Raw genomic sequence first — 25,498 nt, forward strand, 5'->3', positions numbered from 1 at the left:
AATTCTCCACTTGGATGCCATTAAATTATTGATGATGTAATTCAAAGAGCACCAGTCAAACCTCAAGATAACTACAACGATGAAGAAAACATGATGGAAATATGATATAGGTGTCTGGTTCCTGAATTAATTTAAGAAAGGTTTCAGTCTCCTGAACTCACCAGTATGAGTATGTATTTGGCTCCTCGGTTGAGTGGAAATTTGAGTGGACATTTATTCACATTGTGAAATGTGTGAGGCCACAGCGGAATCTAAATATGTGACCATATGCCAATATTTTTATGCTTTATTTATTTGGGATAGGTTGCGAGCTGGAGGAGCCACAGGTACACCGAGGCACTGGTAGGCAGCTCAGGTACGTGGAAGCAGGTAGGGTCTATGTGAGTCTTATTCTTAAAATACTGTATGTGCTAAAGGCTAAACATATCAGCAAGACAATAGTCAGAGTAAAGGAGAACTGCTTGATACAGCTTATAGAAGCTGATTTACTCATGTGCTCACTCTAACTGGGAGTGAAAGGGACCCTTTCTTCTAGTTTGCAGCAAAGAGCAAAGACATTTTTATTACTATACTGCCACCATATGGGGCCAATGGGGAAGTTGCTGGTCATTGCAGATTGCAGATGTTCTCTTCACTGGATTTATAGCATTGAATGTGTTAATTTGTGACTACATCAAGTTCTTTTTTCGGTTTGAGCTGGAAGTTCATATAATCTTTATCTTCATACTGCTTCTACAATCTGGGTTCTTTAATGAGGTAGGTTTTTTTTTTGTTGCACAAATCAGTAAACACAAATCATATTTGTGTACAGAAGCCTAAACTATTGTATTTTATACAGCTTTTTAATTGTAGAATTATTGTACAGTAGTAAGAAAAAGATCTTGGAATTAACTGTTTATATCCATTAATTTCCATAAAATGTGATCTTATCTTCTTCTCAGTCACAACAATAGACAAATACAATGTGCTTAAACTGATAACACAAACATTTCTAATTTCTCATGTTTTTATAGTATTTTCATTTTCTGCTACTTCGTACGTTGACTTCATTACATTTTGGAGAAAATATGCTTTCACTGCTCTAGATTCATTTTATAACTTTAGTTACTAGTTACCTTTTGGATTCATGTAAATAAAACAAATACAGTATAATCATAAATCTTTATTGATCCTCAAGTGGGAAATTCACAAGCCAAGCAGCAGTATGTATAGTAACTCCAATTACAATCATATATCTAACATTAGCTCCACATTTACCAGCTGCAACATTAAATTGACAAACACAATAACGCATCAATAAAAATGATCAAATAATTTAATATACAGTAAATGATCCCTGTTATTCTTTCACCATTGAAAGAAGCACTGGCCTTGTGCTTGTGGCTCAAATGACAGGTTACAGTTACTTGTGTCAAAAAGGGAAAAAACTCAAACCACAAACTAAGTAAAGTTGTTAAGGAGACTATAGTGTGTGCTTGATGTACATCAATACATCATATAGGATTTACAGTTACAGCATTCATTATTTCTAGCTAAATATATTAAAAATAGTTTGATGTTTTGCATGTCTTAAATGAAAGAATAGTTCCTTATGAATATGAAATTTAATTCATATATTTTAAAAGTTCTGGGTTATTTCGGTTAAAAAAAAAAATGTCTGAACCCCCTGACATCCCGGCGGCATTTTTAGGGTTAGGGTCATTCATTAAAAAAAACAAAACAAAAAAAAGAATAGGGTCTCTTTTACTAAACTGCATTTTTCTATAAAGCCAGCAGCATGTAAAACGTCTCTTAATTCGGCTGAACCCGGGCGTCACTCGGACGCACTCGGAAACAGTGGGCGTGTTCGCCGGCTGTACAATCGGATGATTAAAGCGGGCGGAGCCTGCTAAGAGGAAATGGCTCTGTGGGCTGCCTGCTCCCAAGAAAACCGGCGAAGAGCATCTGTACACGGCACTTTCACCGTACACCTTTCAGCTCAGCGTTATCGCAACATCAGCCAGTCTGTTAACCCGCACTTTAGTCTTTCACACAAACACACCAATACTGAGCTACCTATAAATCAAGCCATCCTCGTATGCTGTAATTTCTAGAAATATCTCAGAAGGGCTCGCAGATTAAGCTTCCAGATAAACGCCTGCAGGATGGAGACGCAGATACATGTGCCCGTCGGGTCGCCGGTTATACGAAAAATTCCCATTTTCGTGGACGAACACAACGTCACTGAAGGAGCACTGAAGCTCATTAAAGAGCTGAGACCGGCGTGGGACGGCAGACATGTCAACACCAAGGTAACGTTAGCCCCGTGCTAGCAGCGCATGCTAGGCTAGGCTAAGATTGACGGGTCTGTAGCATCACCAAGCAGCACCGGGGCAGCCAAGAGGAGGGCCGTGGAAACATTATCTACCGGCACCTGCATTTGTTCTCAGCCATGCTGTCTGGCTAAAAAATGAATGAGGACGTCTAATATGTGATATCATGTTGCAGTCTTGATTGCAAAAGAAAAGAACACTAACTAAGCTAGAAAGGCGCCCTCAGGGTGGAAGTCTTAACCAAGCTAACAAATGAACGTCAGTGAGTTGACGTTACTGCACAAGTCAGCAGGAAAATAGACTGTGTAAAACTAACACCATGCCCGTCACAGACGGCACTGTGTATCTGAAGTCACTAGACAGCATTGTAACTTAGCGCCAAATATAGCAGGAAAGTCAAGCCACGCTGTCAGCTTGGGGTCAGTGGCCAGCTGGTGGTGACGTGATGGCTCAGAGACAGACACACCTTATCACATCCAGTTTCATGTATGAGGCAGCTTTCACACACGTCAGTGCAAAGCAAAGTGCTTCACCCATAAAATTTTAGGCAGACAAAAACAAATACATAAAAAAAAAATCAGTCCTTAAATTATAATTGAAATGAATAAAACAGCTAGATAAAATAAATAGCATGCAATGAACAGATAGGATACAATAATGAAATATTTGAGGGAATAATAATAAATAATAGTTTTCATTATTCTAATTATTATTATTATTAAAAGCTGACAGTATTGATACTTTAAAATGTTTTAATATGTTTGTTCCTTCTGGTCCTGATCAGCACTTGAGATCTCTGAACCAAATGTAATGGATTAATAACTTTTTGGGCAGACTAGAAAGGAGACCATTACAGTAGTCTAGTGTTGCAGATATAAGGGTGTGTAGTGTTCTTCACCACCCATGAAGGCTGTTTTATGGGTAGTTTACCTCAGATTGTTTACTGGTATTTAGTCTTTTGTTTGATGATTTAATGTCTCTTGGCACGCTTATATGGTTTTAATTTCATGACTGTCTGAATGTTTGTGAGAAGTGGGACATTATCTGTCAGTTGAGGTTCATAGCTCAGCGTATGGTACTTTACAACTAATACCAAACATGGGTACATCAATACGTCATATAGGATTTACAGTTACTGAATTCATCATTTCTAGCTAAATATATTAAAAAGTTTGATGTTTTGCATGTCTTAAAAGAAATAATAATAGTTCCTTATGAATATGAAATTGAATTAATATATTTTAAAAGTTCTGGGTTAGAATATTTTGGATAAAAAACAAATATCTGAATTCGGTTGAATGAACCACTTTTTCACAAATGTGTTCGGTGGGGAAGTTCAGTTGCATTTTACAAGGCAGAATAATGTAGAGAGATCGCACGCACACACGCACACACACACGTAAAGTCAACAAAATGGACAAACAGAGGCCGAAGATACAGATCAGGTAACATCTGGACACAGATACACAGATTCATGCCTGTTCTAGTTTTTACAGATGAAGGTGAAGGCGTGTCTGTTTAAAACCTGACTCGAGTAGACAGTGTTGTGTTATACATAAATTCCCACTGACATGAGCAGCAACAAGATGGTCTGGAGGAAAATAATGAACTATACTTCCTGTTAAGTTTAGAAAACCAGTCCTTTCCGAGCTGACACACACAGTCTGTGCTTGTTGTCACAGAAAATTACTTCTAAAGGTCATTGAGAACTCATCTTTTGCATGGGGAAACGATGACACGAGTGAAACACAATTTCATATTTTAAGTGAACAGATTTGTAGGGTGGCATTTTATCTTGAATTCTTTACATTTGACTTGAACTCAGTGGACTTTACATTAAAACTTTTTGAGCACAGGCCGACATACACATTTTGGATTTTGTGTATCAGGGGTTAGGCAATAATTCACTATTATAGTAGTGGGTTCCTGGGCATATCATATTGTAATGATATGATCATATTAACATTTCAAAAAATTTTATAGTCCAAAGTAATAATCCTATTAGTGAAACCTAAAAAACTGGTTTATTTTTCACTTGCATTAAGTACACATTAATGCTAGATATCTCTTACAGTCAGACTTGTTACTTAGAAAATGTACAATACTGCTTAACTTAACTTAAATAGCAGATGTAGCCTGCTGACTTTGGCACACCATATTCTTCCCAAGTTGCTTGCTCCAAATACTTTAGGGTTTGGTTGAAAACTATTAAATTGATCAGTTTAAATTAATTATGATGCAATCCACTAGAGGGAAGTGGTTGGGGAAAATATTCATTGGCTGCAAAGAGCACACAGACCCAACAACAGACATGTTTCATCAACTTTCTCACACTGTTAATGTGATCATCCACTCTTTACTTTTGTCATTTTAACAGATGAAAGTGACCTATGTTCAGTGTGAAACTGAAGAGCTGCTAGTTGAATGAGGGAGAGTTGGAGCTTTGCGAATCTCTGAGCTCAGTCACCAGCATTAGTCTGCCCAAAAATTTACACACATTTAAGTTTGACTGAGCAAACAAACTGCCCACAGTGTAGGTTGTGGAGTGAGGCCATTTATTTTTATTACTTTCGTGGTGCACGGTTTGAACTCAGCTACAGCAATGATCATGTGTTTATATCCTGCTGGTTAATCTCTCTGGATATTGTACCCCACCCACTCACACACTTGCAGCTGAGACCGTGACAGTGTTTACCTCGCTTGCTAAAGGCCAGACTAGCAGTGCTTTTCTCAATGACCGTTACCCAGACAGGCTTTGTTCCACTGGATGCTTTTGTCCTTGTAAAGAGAGGCACAGCTGCACAGCGGCAGTGTATTCATGAACCAGGTGGCAGCTGATAATGGACTGCGTAAAACGTGTGCTTATTGTATTAAAAAAAAAAAGTTTTGTTTTGGTTAAGGTGGGAAGGATGTTCTTGAGCAGTGGGACTGTTGTTTTGATGGGAACGGGACGAAATAAATGTGGTGAAGAACAGCAGGACAGCTCTGTTGACAGAAACACCTGATTAGCCCCACCACCTGGAGAGGAAGACTTTCACTGTAAATATACAGTCCATTTCCAAACAACCTATGCACAAACTCAGTTCCTGGAAACAGCAGTGCACGCCAACAGTAACAGAGCAACGGTCTCCTCTTGCAACTTTTCTCATGATGAAGACAGAACAATTCATCTCTGCCACAGGAAGCCCTCTTCAGGCTCCAAAATGTAGACTTACCGGTATGGGTTGGGTCATTGTCCCATCAATCACTATATGGCAGAATGTTTACCTCTGTCTGCCTTCAGGCTTATCATTGTCTGTCGATGTATTGATTGCAGGTCTTAGCGGAGTATTGTGTGGTGGGCAGAAGGGATCAGTCATGTGGTAGCAAAGGCGTGTTTGCCTGTGTACATATGGTCAAAACAGGGATGCCTGTGTGCCCATCTTTGTGGCCAACACCGTGTGGAATTCCAGATATGTGCGAGTGAGCGTCTGGGTTGGGGGAAATGTGTATGTTGTTATTGTGTTTACTGCAGTGGGATGGACTTTGCCACCATTTTCTGCTGGAGTGTTGCTGCCACTCTGATATTTAAGGCCTAGCCTAACTCACAGAAGGCATTTTGCTTACGCTTCATGTTTGAAGAGGTGTTGGACTTGTTGACCCATTGGTGTAGTAGCAAACACCACCCTGCAGAAAGACTTCTCGGACCTCTTGCAAGATCCACTTATATATATATATAGCCACACAGTAGTATACTGCTAGATAGTTCCATATGTTATATTTTATAGATTTGATGGCTTGATGTAAAAAAATAAAAGTAGAAGGCAGTAAAACTGACTGAATAAGGAGGTGAAGATAACGGTTTTAATTTTTAAAATTAGTTTTATGTTTAGAATTACACTAAAATAATGAAAAACAGGAAGAAAAAACAGATTTACGTTTTCCACTTCCAATTGCTGGCACTAATGCAGCTCTCTACCAGCTAAATGTATTTGTCATCTCCATTTTGAGAATTTTTGTTAGGGAACCACCATAGTGTTGTAAGGCAAGAGAACAAGGGTCATCATGTGTATTTCAGTAAATTTTCTCCTCTTTCAGCTCTTCACTGATGGAACCACCAACAAACTGGTGGGCTGCTATGTGGAGGACAGTCCGGAAGATGTGGTCCTGGTCCGAGTGTACGGGAACAAGACGGAGCTCATTGTGGACAGAGACAATGAGTTGAAAAGCTTTCAGGTAGTGTAAAAAGCAAAGTGAGTTTAATTGGTGTGCTGCAGAGAATGTGTTTTTTCCCATCTAATTATGTTTTGTGTCTTTCTCCTCTAGGTGCTACATGCTAATGGATGTGCTCCTCACCTCTATTGTACCTTTCAAAATGGCATCTGCTATGAGTTCATGCAGGGGGATGCTCTTGGGACACAGGATGTCAGAGATCCTGCTCTACTCAGGTCAGGACATGGTAGAGGTTTTAGACTGATTTCTCCTGAAGTAGAAATACAGGGTGTCCATAAAGTCTCTTTACAATTTAAAAAATATATTATTAAGGCAATTGATGAGATATGTTAATCAGATTTGATCTATGTACTCAGTGGTTATCAAAGTTCTTTCTATGGGGTTATGTTAAAGATATTGTGTATCGAACGAGACATCACCGATCTAAAGCAAAAGATCACTGATGCCATTGCCACCATTGATGAGGCTATGATACAGCAAACATGGCAAAAGTCGAGTACCGTCTTGATGTACTTCGTGCAACTAATGGTGCCCATATAGAGGTGTATTAAATGAGGCAAAAAAAACTTCAATATCTACTCCTCATTTTGTAATAATTTCCACATATTTGTCTGTTCATTTGCTTTTGTAATAATTTTTTTTAATTGTTAAGAGACTTTATGGACACCTTATATAACAGCGTCCTAAGTAGTATTGTGCACAGAATCCATTTTTAACTTCTCCATAGAAGCTTTGGAACAAGTTACTTTGCAATGCAGAAATGATCTCAACTCTAAACAAGAAAAAAAACAAAACAAATGAAGCATACACGAGTCACATGCAAATGATAGTTGGCAGTGGACTGTAAAATCAAAAGAACCAAAACTGATTTTAAAGAAGGAAGTTGCTCATGTCACTATTACTACAGCAGTGTGTTCAACACAGTCTGTACAGTACTGATCTGGTAACACACATTGTTCCTGGTGCTTTCACTCAATCATATGTATCCAGCTTGGTATGTACCACATGTTCTCCATTGTTTCCATTAGAATTTTCTTTCTAGAATCTCTTAAGCAATAGAGGTCAAATAACTTTGCACTGTCTGTCATTGGAGTGATGGTTTTTTTTAATAACATTGATTTCTTTTATTTAGTGGTTATGATGATACCTTTATTCATCTTTGCATGCCTCTCTTCTCAGACTCATAGCCAGGGAGATGGCTCGCATCCACGCAATCCATGCGCACAATGGCTGCATCCCCAAACCCAACCTCTGGATCAAGATGCAAAAATACTTCTCCCTCGTGGCCACTGAGTTCACTGCTCAGGCCTCCAACATCAGGTGAAACCTGGCTTCTCAGTATCCATTTTGGATACATTGCAGTAATAATGCAAATAGCTTATGAAGCACAGGCTGATTTGCCTGTAAGATTAGTTTTGAGGACAGAAGCAATTTCCCCTTGGCATGATATCGTCTGGGAGTTGCGAAGCAGTGGTGCAGGTTTATCTAACACACTAGAGAGGTTAATTTTAGTTGAAGGTAGAGTTATTTTTGTCAGAACAGGCCAGATCCAGTCCACCTGTACTATTTAGTTAGCAGATAGAAATTTTAGCCCTCCTGGAGATGTGGTGTTAGTGATCTGTCCTCCAATTTGAACCAAAGTGATAGATCTCAGCAAAAATTGACAGTTTGCCATAAAGGTTTGTATAGACATTCATGTTTAAAAAAAAAAAACAAATAAGTCCTACTGATTTAATGTTCCTCTGACTTCTTCTGTGGAAAGGGTTAAAATTTGGTTTAAATGTTTATGCAGAAATCTTTGAACTAAAGATAAAACCACACTTTATAACTCGACTTTCAAAACACAAAAAATGTATTTTCAACAAAAGAAGTCTAACCACTTGATAGGAGTTTAACTTGAAGGTTGTTCTGATTGTGATTGTCCAGTGCAAAGTTTGCTTCTTTGCACCGGACCTGTGGAGCAGTCATGGGTGGAGCATTTCATAACCTGGCCAGCTGCAGGTCACAGCTGATATCTTTGTTCTGATGCCTTTTAGATGAGGTCCAGCATGTGGGTTATATAACTGTAACAATAATAGATGACTGGATTAGAGAGTCTGAGGCATGCAGCGGGCCAGCCGATGTTTGCTTAGCTCTGCATATCAGCTCACTTTACTCTGTTACTTGGTAACACAGACTGCTAGTGTGTCCTGGCCCTGATCAGCACAATTGTTGCTATGCGGTGTGAAACATACTATACAGAAGCCATATTTTTTAATGGGCACTTTCCTAACTAGCAGAGATCTGAGTGTAATACAGAATTAATTCAAAACAGAGAATACCTGTCTACCTCTGCCTATCTATCTCCAAGGACAGGGTGTGTGTGTCTTTCTCTCTGTCTTTTTCTGTGTCTGTGTGTGTCTCCCACCCTATCCTCTCCCATCTCCTGCTATCAGGCTCACTGTGGATTAAGTCTCATAAGCCCATTACAGTTAGCACAGGGATCTCCGATCAACTCACAGTTCTGATTGACTGAAACACCAACTACCTAACTCTTGCTCAGCTGGTCGGCACAGGCTGAAGCCATGTCTGCTGTCGGTCTGAGTGGGTCAGTTAGGTCTCCTGTAAAGAACACTGGATGCTTCAATGTTCAGAAGGCTTGTGGCATATGCACAGAAATGGGTAAGACTTGAATATATACAAGTTGCAGGACATGCAGAAATGCCACTGTCAAGCCTAATATGGACTAAATCGCCAACCAAATGTTACGAATCAGATCTGAGATTGCTCCTTTCGAAACGAGACACAGCAGTGTTTCCATAGCGACTCAGGAGCACTCTGCAGCAGAGTGTCCACTGAGAACATGTTTCTATGTAGCTGTGTTCTCATGAGCCAGCAGACCAGTCCCCCATTGGGCCTGTGTGCTGTCTGTGCATGTTGCTCTCGGTTGTTTTCACTATACATATGCTCCCACTAAAGAATGATACCAAAACACGAGAACACGGTTCATTCTGGTTAATAACAAATTAATCTATTCCTATCTCTTTCCTTTCCTATGCTAGTGGGGCCAGTTTTCTCAAAATAGTTGTCAGTAGGGATGAGTGATATTGCTAAAAATACTTAGCAGAAATATTTTTTTCATAATTATCAGCATGATTTTAGCAGCCAGTGTGAGTGCGTGATAGCGTCCAATTATGGAAGCTAAGCAGGGCCATGCTAGGCTAGTACTTGGATGGGAGACCAACATGGAAGACCAGGGGCTGCTAGCCTCAGCTACTGAGGTTGCGTCAGGAAGGGCATCCGGTGTAAAACTTGCACCAAATTGATTATGCGGACAAATTGATCCACTGTGGTGACCCCGAATGGGGGAAGCCGAAAGGGGGGAAAAAAAAACAAAAAACAAATCAACATGGTTCTGCCGCCCAGCCCTAGTTGTGACAAAGCTGACTTTTGCCCCTCTCTTTGCTTGTCTCTGTGCTCCCTCTCCAGAATCCAGCAGGAGGTACCCAGCAAGGCGGTGCTGGAACAGGAGATGGTGTGGATGAAGGAGCATCTCTCCAAACTTGGCTCCCCTGTGGTGCTCTGCCACAATGACCTCCTCTGTAAGAACATCATCCACAACAGCAAAGAGGGTAGGTGCCCTCTCTTTAAATCAAGTTATCGTGCAGTTGGCATCACGGGTGGAGTGATGCGTTGGATATTAGATTATTTTCATTGTTGATTAATTTGTTGATTATGCTCCTGATTGTTTGTTGTACAAGGTCAAGAAATAGTAAAAATTATTTTATGTGTATTTTACACATAAAGCATGTTTAGTCCAGTTAAACCATTTTTGCCAAGCTGTATTAATCATAAAACCTTAATACACAGTACATATAATGTGTTTTTCAGGTCATGTTCGCTTCATAGACTATGAGTACTCTAGCTACAACTACCAGGCCTTTGACATCGGCAACCACTTCAATGAATTTGCAGGTTTGTTGATTTGTTTGTGATCTGTCCTGGAGAACACAGCTTAATATTATATAATTTGGTTTGTTCTACAACTTTGTGTGCATGTGTGTGATCAGGCATGAGCGAGCTGGACTACGGCCTGTACCCCAGTCGGGAGTTGCAGATGGAATGGCTCAAAGTGTACCTACAGGCATACAAACTCTTCACCAAGAAAACAGAGGAGGTCAGCCAGCAGGAGCTGGAGACGCTCTATGTTCAGGTCAACAAGTTTGCTCTGGTGAGGAGAAATACATTGACAAACACACATTATTTGTTATGTGCCCACACCCACTGTGTTTCATGTTACTCCACCTCATCTGATATTTTATTTGTCTTGCTCAAGGCTTCTCACTTCTTTTGGGGTTTCTGGGCACTCATCCAGGCCAAATACTCATCTATTGACTTTGACTTCCTCGGGTAAGTTGCTCTGTGTGTGTTTGAAAGAGGTGTGCGTGGTGGCCCCATGTGTAGGATATTAAATTAGCAGTAGGTTGGACCGTGTACCTGAAAGGAATCTGTCAGTGTGGTTTAAACAGAGCATTATGAACAACTGAAACCTCAAACCCCACAGCCAGTGTCTCTTCTTTCTTATGTGAGCTTCCATACCAACTAGCACTTCCTGCCCACACACCTGTACCACACACAGACAGTAAGCTGAAGGTGGTTTCATAGGCTGCAACCCAATCACTCCCACCTTGTTGACACAGAAGGGTAGTGCTAGAAAGTGATCTCTCTCTTACTTGCATGGTTGAAAAACCATGAAAAAACACCTGCTGATTTGACTGCTATTGCATATAAGGGTGACATTAAATTCCAACCACAAGCTAATGATTAATAACCGGGTTGTTTGATTTTATTCATTTAGGCAAAATTATAATTACAAAAAGGGAAATTTAGTAGTGGTTTGAGTTTTACAGTTCCCTTGTAATTGTTGGCGTAATGATTTTGTCTACAATCTCAGACAGTGAAACTGATTATCCACAGCACTATACAGACTGTGCTTGTGTTTTTGAAGATAAACTATTATTAGATAAACTAAGATAATTGTAGTGTGTGTGCTCCTCCTCTTTCTGGTTGCCTGAATGCCCACACTCATTCCAAACTTTATTTCAGCTCCGGACTTCACTTGCAGTTTAAAGTCTGCAGTACAGCTCTTTGTATTGGGTTTCTTTTCACTTGTGTTACACTTATATAGATATAATTTAGTATGAATATAAGCGTTTTTACTTTCCAACTGTATAGTATTATCTTCATTTGAGTCAAGAGTGCCATCTAACACTAGTAACTACTTGACAAAATCACTGTAAATATACACATATAGGTTGCTTCACTATATAAGTTGCACTATAAGTCAGTGGAGTAAAGGATGCAGGATGCAGTGCAAGTACTGTAATTTGATTGATTTTTTTTTATTTGGGCAAGCACTATAAAACGTTGTAATACCACTTTAACATGTTACTGTGCCCTGATCCAAATCACAGAGTATCTTATTAAGTGCTAAAGTTAAAGGACTACTCCTTGCTGGATGTTTTTGAGACGTTGTGACATCACCACAGTCTTGCTCTTGTTTCCTTGCAGGTATGCTGTGCTACGTTTCAACCAGTACTTCAAGACCAAACCTGCAGTGATGGCCTTGCAGATCCCAGAATGAGGGGACACTGAGGGAGTCAGAAGAGAGGGTGTAACAGGTTTTATGGTGGGACTTCATCTAGACTGGGAACTTTGTGTGCCAGTAGTTGATGGACCACTGTACCTGGTGTCATTCTCTGCAGCAAGCGCAGTTAACTCTTTCATTCCTTTCAGTCATAACCCCATGTCTGTCACAACTCTAGCTCAAGAATTATAGAACTTCCATGAGTGCTCTGTATGTGTGTGTGTGAATGTACCCATGTGAGTTTGTGTTAATTTATCTTGACGTCTTGCTTTCCTTCTTAGGGCAGCTGAACCAGCCATAGTGACACACAGCAGTTTAGGCTAGAGTTTACCAAAAACCTGCTTTGTCGTCCGTCACACTGGCGCCAAAATGTTCCACAATGCTGGTAATGAAGGTCAAAAGATAGGCAAGACTGTTAAGTAGGGTTTCATTCTCACACTGACAGATAGTTTGTCCTGTTTTCTGTGCACTGTATCTATGGCTGAATGCCATGGCCTCATTATCACTGGGAACTGACAACAGAGGCATTTCACTTGGGATTCATCACATTTGCGCCTGATGTGTGCGGTGAGACCATTCCTCCTCGTGTCTGCAGATATTTTAACACTTTAAATTCTAATGTTTGATCCTTTCTCTTTATTTTTTTTCTATATATCTGGTGCTGAGAGCTTGTAGCTGCAGTATTTCTACGCTGCGCTTCACAGAGATGATCTGTGTATCAAACACTTTGAGCAGTACTGTGTGTCTCTCTATGGATTGATGCAGTTTGAGCTTCTGTCTGTTCCTTTTCTTGTTGTTTCAAGCAAACTGCTGCTGCTGCTAGAACTATGAAACATTCTTTTGTGTGCTAGTGGACGTACCTGGGAAGGACTGATCAGACTCTGAGTGTGTGGAACAGCAAATGAAAAAAGGCTTTTTGTGGACTGGTTGTAGGCCGAATCACTATTGTGTTATAGCAATCAGTGATAGGGAGTAGCTATATATGTCTTTATTTATTTGTGTGCAAACATTGCGTGTCATTGAACATCTCAGGTTAATAACTTCAGTTGGGGTTGCTTTGGTAGGTGTTGTTTTGTGTGGAATTGGATAGATAGATGCCGGTTTAAAAGAAGGAATCTGTGTAAATGTCACTCTAAATTCTGTGTGCATTTGTCCTCAGACCATTTTTCCACCTTCTTGACTTTTATGGTTACAGCGAATCGCTCTGTTAAACTTTCCATTTAAACTTTCCAGACCTCTTGGAAAATCACAACCTCTGTCACCCCAACCCCTCCTCCCACCCTTATGCCCTGCTGTGTCTTCTCCCTCCTCACATTACCATCTTTGATCTCCGCCAATCCCAGTTGTGTTCCGTATCAACTTTTATCTGACTAGACTGAGGTAGTAATACTTGTTCTTACCATCAAATGGTGCATGGTGCAGGTGTGAACCTCACACTTTAATCTCATTCCCATTCACATTCACATTCCAGATCCAGAGCCAAATTTTCTTACATAATCAGAAATTGCATAAGTTAAATCAGGGATCAAGTCAAGTCTAGCTTGTGGCACTGTTGCGGGATCAACCTATTACTTGGATGGAAAAAGACAGCACCTGACTCCAAATCATCTGACTGGCATTTCCAGAAGAATGAGCAAATGCTCATTGAAGAAGAATAATGCTAGAAGCACTAAAGGGGAAGGCCACTAGTTTTAAACATCACTAGTTGTTTCATCTCAGTTTTTAGCACTAAGTATAACCAGTAAACTGATCTTCAAGTGTTAAATTTGAAACGTGTTCCCTTTTACTATGCCTTTGACCTTTAATTAAATTCCACATGCAGTTTTTTAAAAAGAATTGAAATAGTCCAGTATTTGACTTTTTGAAGCCTGCAGATTCCCTGACACAAACAAGCCTCAGAAAAATCACAAGCACATCCCAAGCAAAGTAGAGGATTTATTACTCCTGCCCATACATCATGGAGCCACTTACCTGATTAGACTACAGTACATTGATAAATGCGTTCATGAATCTTCTGAAAGTGTCCTTGCTGTCACCTCCACACACTCCTCAAGATAGTTAACCCCTCACTGACCCAGCAGAGGGAGACACTAAGCACCCGTCTTGTGACTGACGGGTTTAATAATTTACCGTTTGAGCAGCAGCCCTTCACACCAGCAGAATACACAGAGACTGAGTGACGTTGTTGGTAGTCAGTTAATGCAGTTAACCTGAGAGGTGACACAAGTGTCTTAAGACGGATTTACATGTGTATCTGAAATGCATCAGTGGTTCTTATCCTTAGAAGTGATGATCAGAGCCTGCAAAATGTGAATTCTAACTCATTTAGGGCTGTGTGAGGCTAAATGGTTTAAGAATTACTTGTACTCCTTTGACGGCACGTTGTGGAGCAGGAAGCTACCAGCAAAATTTCTTTTAGGGAACTAATAGTGGAATAATCAGTTTAGTAGATTTGTGGACAAAGGCCAAATTAGTGAGCTTGCTGCTTGAAAGCACAACCATACTACACTGGTAGGAATTCAGCCTGGATATAAAGGCATTTGCACTCCATGAGCACTGAATGAATTTCTCCATTCACTAAATAGAGGACAGTAACCCCGAGTGGACCTCATTTGTTGACACAGTTTAGGATTTATGAATTGAAAAGTTAGGGTAGGTTTATTCGTTTTCCTCTCAAATGACACATAACACTCTGGCAGATGCTGGAGCTAAAGGCTAGAACTACATGTAAACCCTAACTGCACAGAACTGAGGGTGCCCTGAAAAGTCATTTGGGAGTGCCCTAATATTTTGACTCATTGGTCACTTTTCCAATTGTGTTGTTCGGAACCAAAATACCAGAATATTCTTCGTGTTACTGAAATTGTTGAATTTACTGCCCATTAGTCCATGGCTTTCAACATACATCACACATTACATCTCCAAACCACTGAAGTACCCTTATTCCTGCAGTATCTTCAAGATCTGAAAGAAGTGACACACGTAACTTTACCAGTGTATTATTGTGTGTGGTCAACTGTGGCATCAGTGTTAAAAATTAAAAAAAAACACAAGCCATGACCCTTCTATCACCCTCAAAGTGATGGTTTTTTCCTGATCAGTCTTTACAGAGTAACTTAGTATCAGTCTGAATAGCAGTGTATTTTACTGCCCCACTCAGTTTGTTGCTCTGACATGCATTTGTAACAACACCTAATAATGATGTCACGGTGTAGAGACGCACCCTTGAGTACACATCTTCATCACCACAGCAAAGTGAGAAGCTAAGCCACTTATCAGTTACAATTAAATCTAAGTTATTAATCTGACAGAACAACAACTTGTAAGATGTTTTGTTCATTGGGTGTTTGCCCTCTTGACTGCTCTGACAGTTAAGTCAAACTTATTTTTTATTATTTAGAATGTGTAGATTCTAATAGGCCACAGAATGAAAACAATGCAGAGTTTCAATTCTACCATTTTTTTCCTACGTTATACCATTACTCAAAATTTATTTTGACCCACTGGGTGACAAGACATTGGCACAACTCAGTTAAAATACCTAAAAGTGTTCCCTGTGTTGACCACTTGTGTCCCAGACTCTGTGTGAATTTCCTGCTCCATCCTGGTTAACTTCAGAGACTTTGCATTGCAATTCATTTGAGATTATTATTTTTGTTTGTGAATGTACTAACCTAATTTTAAGAAACACTGTACAAATAATTTTTTTTTCTTTGTATGCTGGTGTTTACTTTATGTAAATACTGCAAGTTGAAATGTAGAGCGCTGTGTAAAGACAGCCAGCATTTGGCTTGCAGATGTGACTGTAAGTGTACTTACCCACTGCTAAAGGAGATACTGCTTCAATGTGTGCTGCCAGCAGAGTTGGAGGCTGTAAATACTGTAAGAAATACTGTGAAAAGCTTACTGTACAGTGATCCTTCACACCTTTGTAGGAGTGGCAAGATGAATTATTTAACAGTTGTCAGTAAATAAATGTATACAATTGTAAAAAAAAAAAAAAAAGTGTATACTTTTTTGTGCATAACTTTTTCAGGTGCTGGGAATCCATGAAAACTACTAATATATGACCTTTTGTCTGCTGACACTCCAGTTTCCTCCTGTTTATTTCTGTCGGCCAGCTGACCCTATGCCTTGGCCCTAGTGGGAGGAAGGAAGGAGAAAACCTCTGCTGTGGGACATCCTGTCAAAACACACACACACACACACACACACACACACACACACAAACTGACACTGACTGTTGTGGTCCCACCATCTTAGGCAAGGAGCTTTCCATGACTGTGTTGTTCCGATGTTCTACCTTCACACTCACTTTCACCTTGTGTTCTGTGGAATTCAATCAAAATAGAGTTACCCGACGTTCATGAATTTCTAGAGGTATCATGTCCATCACCACATTCTATGGTTATCAAATCTGACACTGTATTTAAAAAAAAAAAAAAAAAAAAATCCATAACGTCACATATATTAACTGTTGATTGATAAATAACTGCAGACTTGATTGAACTCATGATTTAGTAACAAAATAGGAGCTTCTTAACTTGAAAATGTAGTAAAACTCAGCATCAACTTGTCACCTTTACCATATAATTCTGTCTACATCTATTTTAGTTTGCAAAACAGCTACCCCTTTGTATAAGATTACTGGTCATACTCTATTATTGAGTCTACAGTTTTACATGTTAATACAAGCAAAGTGCCATGCTAAAGGAGGATTCTCCACAACCTGACAATGCAAAAGTTCAATAAATCAGTAGTAAATTATGTATTAACCAAGAATAACCATTAATTTCAGTTCATAAACTCTTGGTAGTGATGACTAAATGTTCTATTAGAAAGTGGTGCCTTATATAAGCATATATCCAATATCATACAATGCACAATAGCCCTGCAACCAATTGAGCTCCCAAGTATTACTCATTCCTTTGAACCCAATTTTTTGTGTCAGTCCCAGTGAGCCAACATGCAGAATATTTGTGATCTGAAAGTGGAACATTTGATTGGAGTGCAGCTGTAATTAATATTACTAGTTACAGTTTTTTTTTTTTTTAACCTACTGAAATAGAGGAAAATCACAATGTGAATCAAACTGCTGTTATGTTCATATGTGTAGGTGTTTGTGCTGAGATGGTGTATTATTCTGGGAACATGTTTTGGGAAACCTGAATTATGGAGTAAAGTAATTATTCTCCCCTATGGGGAGAGATTTATGCAACTGTGACTCAAACATGCAAACACATACAAATCATACCAAACACAATTAACACAAGCAATTTATTGTCTTTCAAGAAAAAGGAAAAAAAAAAACAACACAAAACTCTGAAAACATAGAAATGTACACCTTTAAATTACACAGGCTCTTATAAACAAAATAAAGTCTCTTTCTATATTTACATCAGCAGGGGTAAGGACAGGTGACTCCTTAGCATGTCTCCACTAAAATAAAAATAACAGTTTCCTCTGATATCCATCTCTGTACACAAAAGCCAGCATTTTACTCTACACAGCCCTGACTGTGCTTTCAATAACCCGAGATGTGAAATACGTCTTTTCTTGCCATTGTGAGTGTTATTAAGAGAACCTACGTTTTTGTTAAACTGTCCTATTGGGCAACACGCACACTGACTGATGGGAACAGACACCAAAACTATCCATGTATTTTCTGGCAGTTTTACTTGCTGCAACCATGCATTCATCTACTGAGTGGTGATTCTGCACAAAATTTCAATACTGCTATAGAAGCTACACAAACGTGTAGCTTGTTAGTTATTAACACAGTGCTTGGAAATGACTTTATTCAATTTTAGAACTTTCAAGGGCTTAACATATTGTAAGCAGGTCACCAGTCCATCACATGGAAATACATTTTAATGTATTTCACATGTTTGCCATGTTCTTAAGATGTGTAGTGTTCAGGCATTAGCTATTGGCAATCCCGCTCCTTATATCAATTATCCAGTAGATTTTAATTCCTGTTTATCTGCTGTCCAATAACAAATGTACACCTCCCAATGACTGGCAAATACATGGGCTGTCTTGTGCCTTTGTTCTGTTAGACTGATGAAGACAGTTGCGGGGAAACATCCGCTCAATTTGGTTGTACCTTTAAAAGCAGCTAATTAATGGCTGTGCTTGTCTCCTCTGTAATGTTTGCTGTCCACACAGTTTGACCATAGTACCACTCAGCGAGCTAAACTGTAAGCACGCAGCACTGTAGCCAAAGATGTATACACAACTCATGGATATTTTAGGTGTCTGGGCTTCCCACGACATTAACAGTGATTCTGTGTCTCATAAACTGCGTTCCTTTCACTTTGGGCAATGTTGTAACATCAGCAACACATCAGAATCTACCACAAGAGAGGAACATCCAATAAACAGCAGCTCCCTCACCAACTGGAAACACACAGACATGGGGTGATTTGCCTTTTGTGAGATAGTTGTGGAACAGGTAATTAAAATATGAAATGTGAAGATGGCAGTTTAGTCTATTCCCCTTAATGCTAATATGAAGCTGATTGTTCTGTCACTGCGAAAATGTCATTTCGTTTCACTCTCAGGCTTCTAATATGAAACTAATTCCAGTGCAGCTTGGGGAAATTTGAATTTCAGTGACTCTGAATGGATACATAGATAGGAGGAGCTCAACACGACAATCAAAAAAACACTCAAAGATGCAAACAGAGGTATAAAAAACAGAATAGGCTGAAATTAGCCCACCATGCTACAGGGAGAGAACTGATAAACACACAAATACAGCATAATACAGCATAGCTCAACTCAGCAGTGTGATGTAGAAGGCCAGGGGAGAGGAGGGTTTGATTGTTGATTTACTGTATATTAGCTGGGTCACACTGGGGGTTTTTTGAGATAATTTTAAGGGCGGTTTGATTCAAAACCATCAGATGAAGAGAGAAATCCTTGAAATAAAAAAAAATTCTCCATCAATTCTGACAAACACAATTAGTTTAGATCCACTGACATGTTTTTCTCCAGTGAGACTGATGGGTGTCAGTGTGAGACAGTGTGAGCGTTTACCAGCCAGGGAGGGTCTAATGAAAAACATTATAAAGTCATATTGTAAGAAATGTAGAATCAAGTATTTTGGAGCTAATTGGGACTAAATAGCAGTACATCTTTTTACCTAGCAAATATCTGACTTGGATTAAAACACTTTCTGAATAGTTTTTTTTTTTTAAGTGTGGAGACATTACCTGTTACACTGATGCTCCTTTTTAAATAGCCAAGCATCTTAATGTACATCCCTTCGAGCCCAGACAATCTGAAGCATGAGTTATGAGGTTGAGATACATATTTTAACTATAGTTTAATTAAGGCTCATGTTGCAACAAGCAACAACAGTGTTTTCAACACTATGCTATTTTATGTAAAAATTAGCAGACAGAAGTGTGCCTTCATTAAGTAATAACTGGCATTTACCAGCAGGGGGCAGTACAAACATACAACTTAATCACATGCCTGTTGCTTCAACCAGAAAAGTTATTCGGGCCGCTCTAACGTCCCTCAGGTGCTCAGCAGGTAAAAAACGAGGAATTTATGGTTCCTTTTATACATTCATCCCACAACCCTAATCCATGTGGCCAATTTTGTTTGTCAAAATCAACATGGGAGGAAAACAGATAGATTAAACGATAAAACCCTTTACTTTATAACTTCAATAAAACTTCTGTGTTCTAGCACAAAGCAGTTAATGACATGATGTCAATAAAGGGAAATGACTAAAATAAGAGCTTGCCTTTATGTGTGTATGTGTGCAGGGCAAGGTTCTTGTGGACACTGCTAATTTACAAGACAGTAAGTGTGATATTTCCTTGTAGAGGAAGATTTCATTCAAGGGATACTCAATTCCTCCCTCTTTCCATAATTCAACCTCTAATCTTCTTCTCTTACTGTCAATCTACAAACAGCACCCCTTCCTCCTCAGCTACCCTTGACTCCCCCGCCATACCTCACCTTCCTTGTTTTTTTTTTTTTTTCCTCTCCCACCCACCTCGCCCATTCAGTCTGTCAGGAGCACTAGTTCGCCCTCGCTCCTGTCTGCCCCATCGCTTTCGTCTCCTTCACTGTATGGGGCCCGCTCACTTTCTCCTTCCCTCTCTCTCTCTCTAGGCAATGAAGTGGGTGTGGTGTGGCCCTCTGCTCGCCGTGGGGTGGGTGGGACCTGCGGCAGGTAATGCTCCAGTAATGCAGGGTGGAAGGGCATGGTTCCCACTGAAACTGAGCCAGCACCACCCTGGTACTGGCCATCACTGTGGGAGTAATGGATCTGCTGAGGCTCTGTTTGACTGAAAAAAGACATAGGGCCTACAATTAGATACAGCATTAACCAGCTATAGTTTGCTGATGGACATTATCTTTCCTATCATTCTGGCAGGGAGGTTTGTGTTTATTGTGTTAATACAGTATCAGTTTCATCACACAAACAAGTATTCATGATTACTCATCCTTTTCATTTGAAAGTTTGAAGCTAAAATGAAATTGGAATTCTCATTTTATTTGCATGGAAATATAAACTATAACAATAATGCTGCTGTTGTTCAAGTTTTTAAATTTTCCTCCTCAAAGGATGAGAAATATTTTTGGACACAGTGTCTGAGATTCTAGGTGGATGTTCCCATGGTAGTAATTGAGTCATGTGGTGCGAGGAGTTATTTTAAGTGCATCCACAAGGTTTATTTTTCCCACAGACAATGTTAGGTTTATCTTCTATGTGGGTTGGATAGACAACACTCCTGGCTGAATAAGCAGTACAGAAGATTAACAAAATAATAATAAATTAAAAAAATAAAAGTTAGTTTACAAGTCTTTGTATACAAAAAGTTAAGAGGAAAGGTTGACTGTGATTACCAACTTACATTTTGGCAGGAAACACCCAAGCACCAATTTTAAAGTTCTGCTACGTGCACGGCTAATGGTGACCGGAATCTAATTTTTGAAATTTTGAAATCTACATTTTAGTTTCAGTTTAAATGTGTCACTGTGACAGTAGGGAAATGTCAGCCTTGCATTGGCTTCAATTCAAAACGCACACATCAAGCTGAACCTAAAAGACATAAGAACTCTAAATGTAAAAGTCTTACAATATCCCTGTAACTTCCAAAAGATAAGGTTAAATCAGGTTAAGTGATCAAAACCGAAATCCAAGGCCATTGTGACATTTTATCTTTCAAGAGAGTAGAAGAGTAAAAATGCTGAATATCTGTGAGGGAACGAAACAACAGAGAAACAGAAAAACACTCCAAATCACCCACTGTTAACAGTTCAGCTAGTTAAGCTGGAGGAGTTGGAGGTTGGAACAATGGCGAAGGATTCTATTCATCGTCGAGGACAGAATGAAAAACAGCCCAGCAGCAGTATCAATACTCCACTTTTGCTTGTGTCTTCAAGAATTAAAAAAAAAAAAAAAAGCTTTGGTAGCTAAAGGCATTGTCTACAAAGTGTGGAGGTGCAGAGCAGCAGAGCAAACACTTGTCAGTGTTGTCTGCCAGGGACAAATTCTCTTGCATTGTTCTTGTGAACTGTGTAAAGCATGCTGGTCTCTTTGCATGAGTTGGTTTCTACCTGTGTGTGTAGGTCACTCTCTGTTCCTGCCGACGGCTCTTCATCATGGCCTTGTACTCTCCCACCCTCAGCCTTCTTCCCTCCACGATGCAGGTCCGTTTGGGCCGGGGTTTGTATTTGTAGTCGGGGTAGCGCTCCAGGTGTTGCCGGCTCAGCCTTGCCTGCTCTTCATAGTAAGGCTGCTTCTCCTGGTTAGACATGGCTTTCCACCTGGAACCTGGGCGACAACGACACATTCACACACAGAGGATTAAGGTTAAAATGTGATTTTAGCTTCCAGGTTTGAGTATTGTGATTTGTGTGTTAACTAGAATCATTCAGCGCTATAACAGGAATAAGAGTAGAGAGGAGTCACTCAGTCAGCAAACTGACCACACAAATATGTAGCTTAGTTAACATAATCTCACCAGGTCAAGTAACACCAGGCTGAATAAGGCTGTAGCAGCAAAACCCAGTGTGTACTGAACTTAGCAAGAGTGTGATTTCAGCTCTTTATTTGTAAGATTATTCTTTCTAAAGTTAGAGAGTTAAGGGTAATAACCCCAAAATTGGTAGATTTTGAAATATTTGAAAAGCATTTATTTGTTTTTAATCATCAGTACATTTTACTAGATGTTCCGTCATTAGTCAGTATCATGATTAATTAACTACTAACAAAAACTTTGTCCATACATCACCGTGGTATGAGAATTAATATTTTCATCTAAACAAAACCAAAGTTAATTTGAAGTTGTACCAGAAAGGAATTTCTCCTACAAGGTGTGGTTAACACAAAGTGAGAGGTGTGGGATTAGCTGCTGTAAAAAAATGTAATTTGGTGTATTTGTGTAGTAGATTAAAAAAAGACTATGTATATTGTGAAGGCAAGAAGTAATTAGTAATATGACTGTGTGTTGAGGTACATTACTGTTATGACATAGTATAATTGGCATCCACGTGTATCATGTCTGCATGGCTTTGTGTGCCTTTGTAAAGGGTGGCTGCACAAACACACACAAGCTCTCCACAATAGAAAGGAATGTAAATGTTTGGTCCAAAGAAAGAGGCTCAGGCCAGTGTCTGTGTGTGTGTGTGTGTGTGTGTGTGTGTGTGTGTGTGTGTGTGTGGTAGGCAGGCGGCTGTTCATGCCCTCACATGTGCCAGGCAGTGTCTCAGAATAGAGACACAGAGTGAAACCCACCCCTACCCAGTGCTGGGCTCACCCAGGATCTTGCTGATGGAGGAGTTGTGCATGTCGGGGAAGGCCTGCAGGATCCTCCTGCGCTCGTCCTTGGCCCACACCATGAAGGCATTCATGGGTCTCTTGATGTGGCCCGAGGAAGGAGGGGCCCGGGCCTCAGCATAGCTGCCTTGGACTGAGACAGGCAGGGCACCTAGAGAAAAGAGGACTACAGTCAAGAGACCACACCAAATTGCGCTGGTATACTCCTTAAATATAGCTCAGTCCTTTTAAAGGAGTGGTACACTTCTTGTTATTAACCTATTCTGTTACACTCCTAACACTGATGAAGACCTGGCAACTCATCTGCTTATTAACGTTCCGTCATTGAAATGAAACTTTCTATTCATTCTATTGTGCATACAGTTATGATTCAGTTTCCCCACCCACATTCTTCAACCTGACGTTTGTATCATAAACTTTTGTTCTGTTTCTCACTGAAGCTCCCAATTGTCAAGAAGACGATGACGTATTGTGATACAGTTAAATCTGAAGGTATTTCAGATTTAAATGTCAATGTGATATTCTAACATTTTAATATAATACCTTTGGAACTGAAAACTGTCACATGTTTATTCAACACTGCTGGTTATCATGTTGCTTCCCAACAGTGAAAAGTATTAGGCAGTCTCTACCAGGGATACCTACCCTCAGAGTCACTGCTGAGGTGGTCCTCGGTGGACGGCAGGCCATTTCTGTCTTTGCTCCGCTCCGAGTGAGGAATTCTCTCACTGCGAGGAGAATCTTTATAATCCTGAATACATAAAAAAGCAGGTGAAGTCAGACATGCAGTTAAGGCACACAACTGTTCACACTCAAGCACAAAGAGATGATTTGAATTTGGACTGCAGTAAAAAGATGACCCAGTGTTCATGTCGCGTGTTCATGGCAGGCATGTGTTATACAGAGTGCTATTTAAGGTAAAGAAATGTCATGCTTGCCGTATCAGCTGCTGAACTGTAAATGCAAAGAAAGGAAATTACAACACTATAGAGGAGGAAGAATGGTGTTTATTGTTTGAGGTGGAAAGGTGAAGGAGAAAAGGCAGAGATGGGAATATACGAACTCTGAATTTGCAAAACTATCACACCATTGGCGTCTTATCTATTATCCATTCCCCTGCTGTAAAACATTATTTATCCCCATGAGGTGCAGAGCAATGCCAAAATAGGTCAGTCAAGAGTATTAGTGCAGCCGCAGAGGCGAGATGGAGCAGGATAATGGAGGAGAGGAGGAGGAGAGCCACAGAGTACAGTATTACTCTGGACAAAGAGAGAGGGCAGGTGGCTCAGTCAATGCCACACTAAGGCCTTTGTGGTATTGTGGGGCTGCAACAGCTGTTGCTCTAGGACGAGACCAAAGCTTCAGCCACCTCAAAGAATAAAAACCAAGACCAGAACAGAAGGCCATTTTTACATAAACCAAAGCAAAACAAAGGGTTCTGTAAAAATATGTAATTTTGAGATGCTTTTAAAGCACTTAAAACAATTCCACACACATGCAAAATAAAATTTAGGATTTTAGATTGCAACATTTCTGTTTTGCTTCACAGTAGCTACAATGGCATAAAAAATAATAAATGGCATTTTGTACTTTTTCAGTGAATCAGAAACTTTGCCCCAGGACAGCGAACATGCATTTCAACTGATAATTTATAATCTTTGCCCATTCTATAGTGTTTACTTCACAGCATTTTACATAAGACAACACGTAAAATATCAGGCTGTAACAATGTGCTTCTGGAAGTAAATACACTACAGCTGGGATATTCTTCAGTCAAATCCTCAGCAGCATGACTCCCTGTAACACTAAACCTGACTCTGAAGTTAAGTGTTGAGATTAAGTGTCCAGTGAAAGCCAAAATGTAGTTTAAATGTGGAGTAAGATCCTCAGACATGAAACACACAATATTGTTGGCTTTATCTATCTGTCAAACTAATGGCTTTCTGGTAGATGCGGATGCCTGTTATTTAAATATATGTCAATTCATGTATATTCCTGATGCTGATTGGCTGACAGGTGTTAATAAGCAGCTATAATTGATATATATTTTTTTAATAACAATGTTTCAAATGATGATGTGAAAATGTGATAGGGTAACCTGTGAATGTCTTTGTTAAATCTGGGCAAATTGGAAAATCAGCTCACCATCTTTCCACTGCCGTCTCTTTCTCTTTCTCTGTCCCTGTCTCTCTCCCTCTCTCGCCCTCCACTGCTGTGGTTCCTCAGGAGCTGCTGGGCATCATGGATGGCTTGGGTGACTACATCGCCATCTCCGAGGAAGCCTTCAGACAAAAAACACAGGATGAGCAGGAGGAGAACAAAAATCAGCAATAGCTGAAAGAGAAGTGTTAAAGCAGCTATCATGAAGTCCTTACTTGTGGACGCTAATAAAAGTCTTCTGTACGTAATCCCCTGTATTTTAAATATATCTGGATTTCCTTTTTTCCTCCATTCCTCTCTATGAACATTACCTTGTATTGAAGAAAATATATATATTAAATACATGTTCAATGTCATATGAAGTGACTTAAGATTTTCTTT

The 25,498-nt window shown here is 39.7% G+C and overlaps 2 protein-coding genes across 5 annotated transcripts in view; one reads left to right on the forward strand and one right to left on the reverse strand.

Annotated features, from left to right (window-relative positions):
* Positions 1–1,906: 1,906 nt before the first annotated feature.
* Positions 1,907–16,142, forward strand: etnk2 (ethanolamine kinase 2). The gene is made up of 9 exons (XM_026306444.1): positions 1,907–2,291; positions 6,390–6,527; positions 6,618–6,739; positions 7,704–7,844; positions 9,993–10,135; positions 10,395–10,478; positions 10,574–10,734; positions 10,840–10,913; positions 12,075–16,142. The coding sequence occupies exons 1-9, from the start codon at positions 2,145–2,147 to the stop codon at positions 12,145–12,147; spliced, it is 1,083 nt and encodes a 360-aa protein (XP_026162229.1). The 5' UTR covers positions 1,907–2,144; the 3' UTR covers positions 12,148–16,142.
* Positions 16,143–17,457: 1,315 nt separating this feature from the next.
* sox13 (SRY-box transcription factor 13) overlaps positions 17,458–25,498 on the reverse strand; it is a 35,449-nt gene continuing 27,408 nt past the window's right edge. For all 4 annotated transcript variants that reach the window (XM_026306443.1, XM_026306441.1, XM_026306442.1 and 1 more), the window contains exons 10-14: positions 25,103–25,239; positions 23,603–23,708; positions 22,938–23,108; positions 21,736–21,952; positions 17,458–20,459 (exon numbers count right to left, since the gene is read on the reverse strand). In XM_026306443.1, the coding sequence (XP_026162228.1) occupies positions 20,174–20,459; positions 21,736–21,952; positions 22,938–23,108; positions 23,603–23,708; positions 25,103–25,239 (917 nt within the window). In that variant the 3' untranslated portion in view covers positions 17,458–20,173. The remainder of the gene's footprint in view (positions 20,460–21,735; positions 21,953–22,937; positions 23,109–23,602; positions 23,709–25,102; positions 25,240–25,498) is intronic.

The sequence above is a fragment of the Mastacembelus armatus genome, chromosome 5 (assembly GCF_900324485.2).
Source record: "Mastacembelus armatus chromosome 5, fMasArm1.2, whole genome shotgun sequence".
Classification (NCBI taxonomy): Eukaryota; Metazoa; Chordata; class Actinopteri; order Synbranchiformes; family Mastacembelidae; genus Mastacembelus; species Mastacembelus armatus.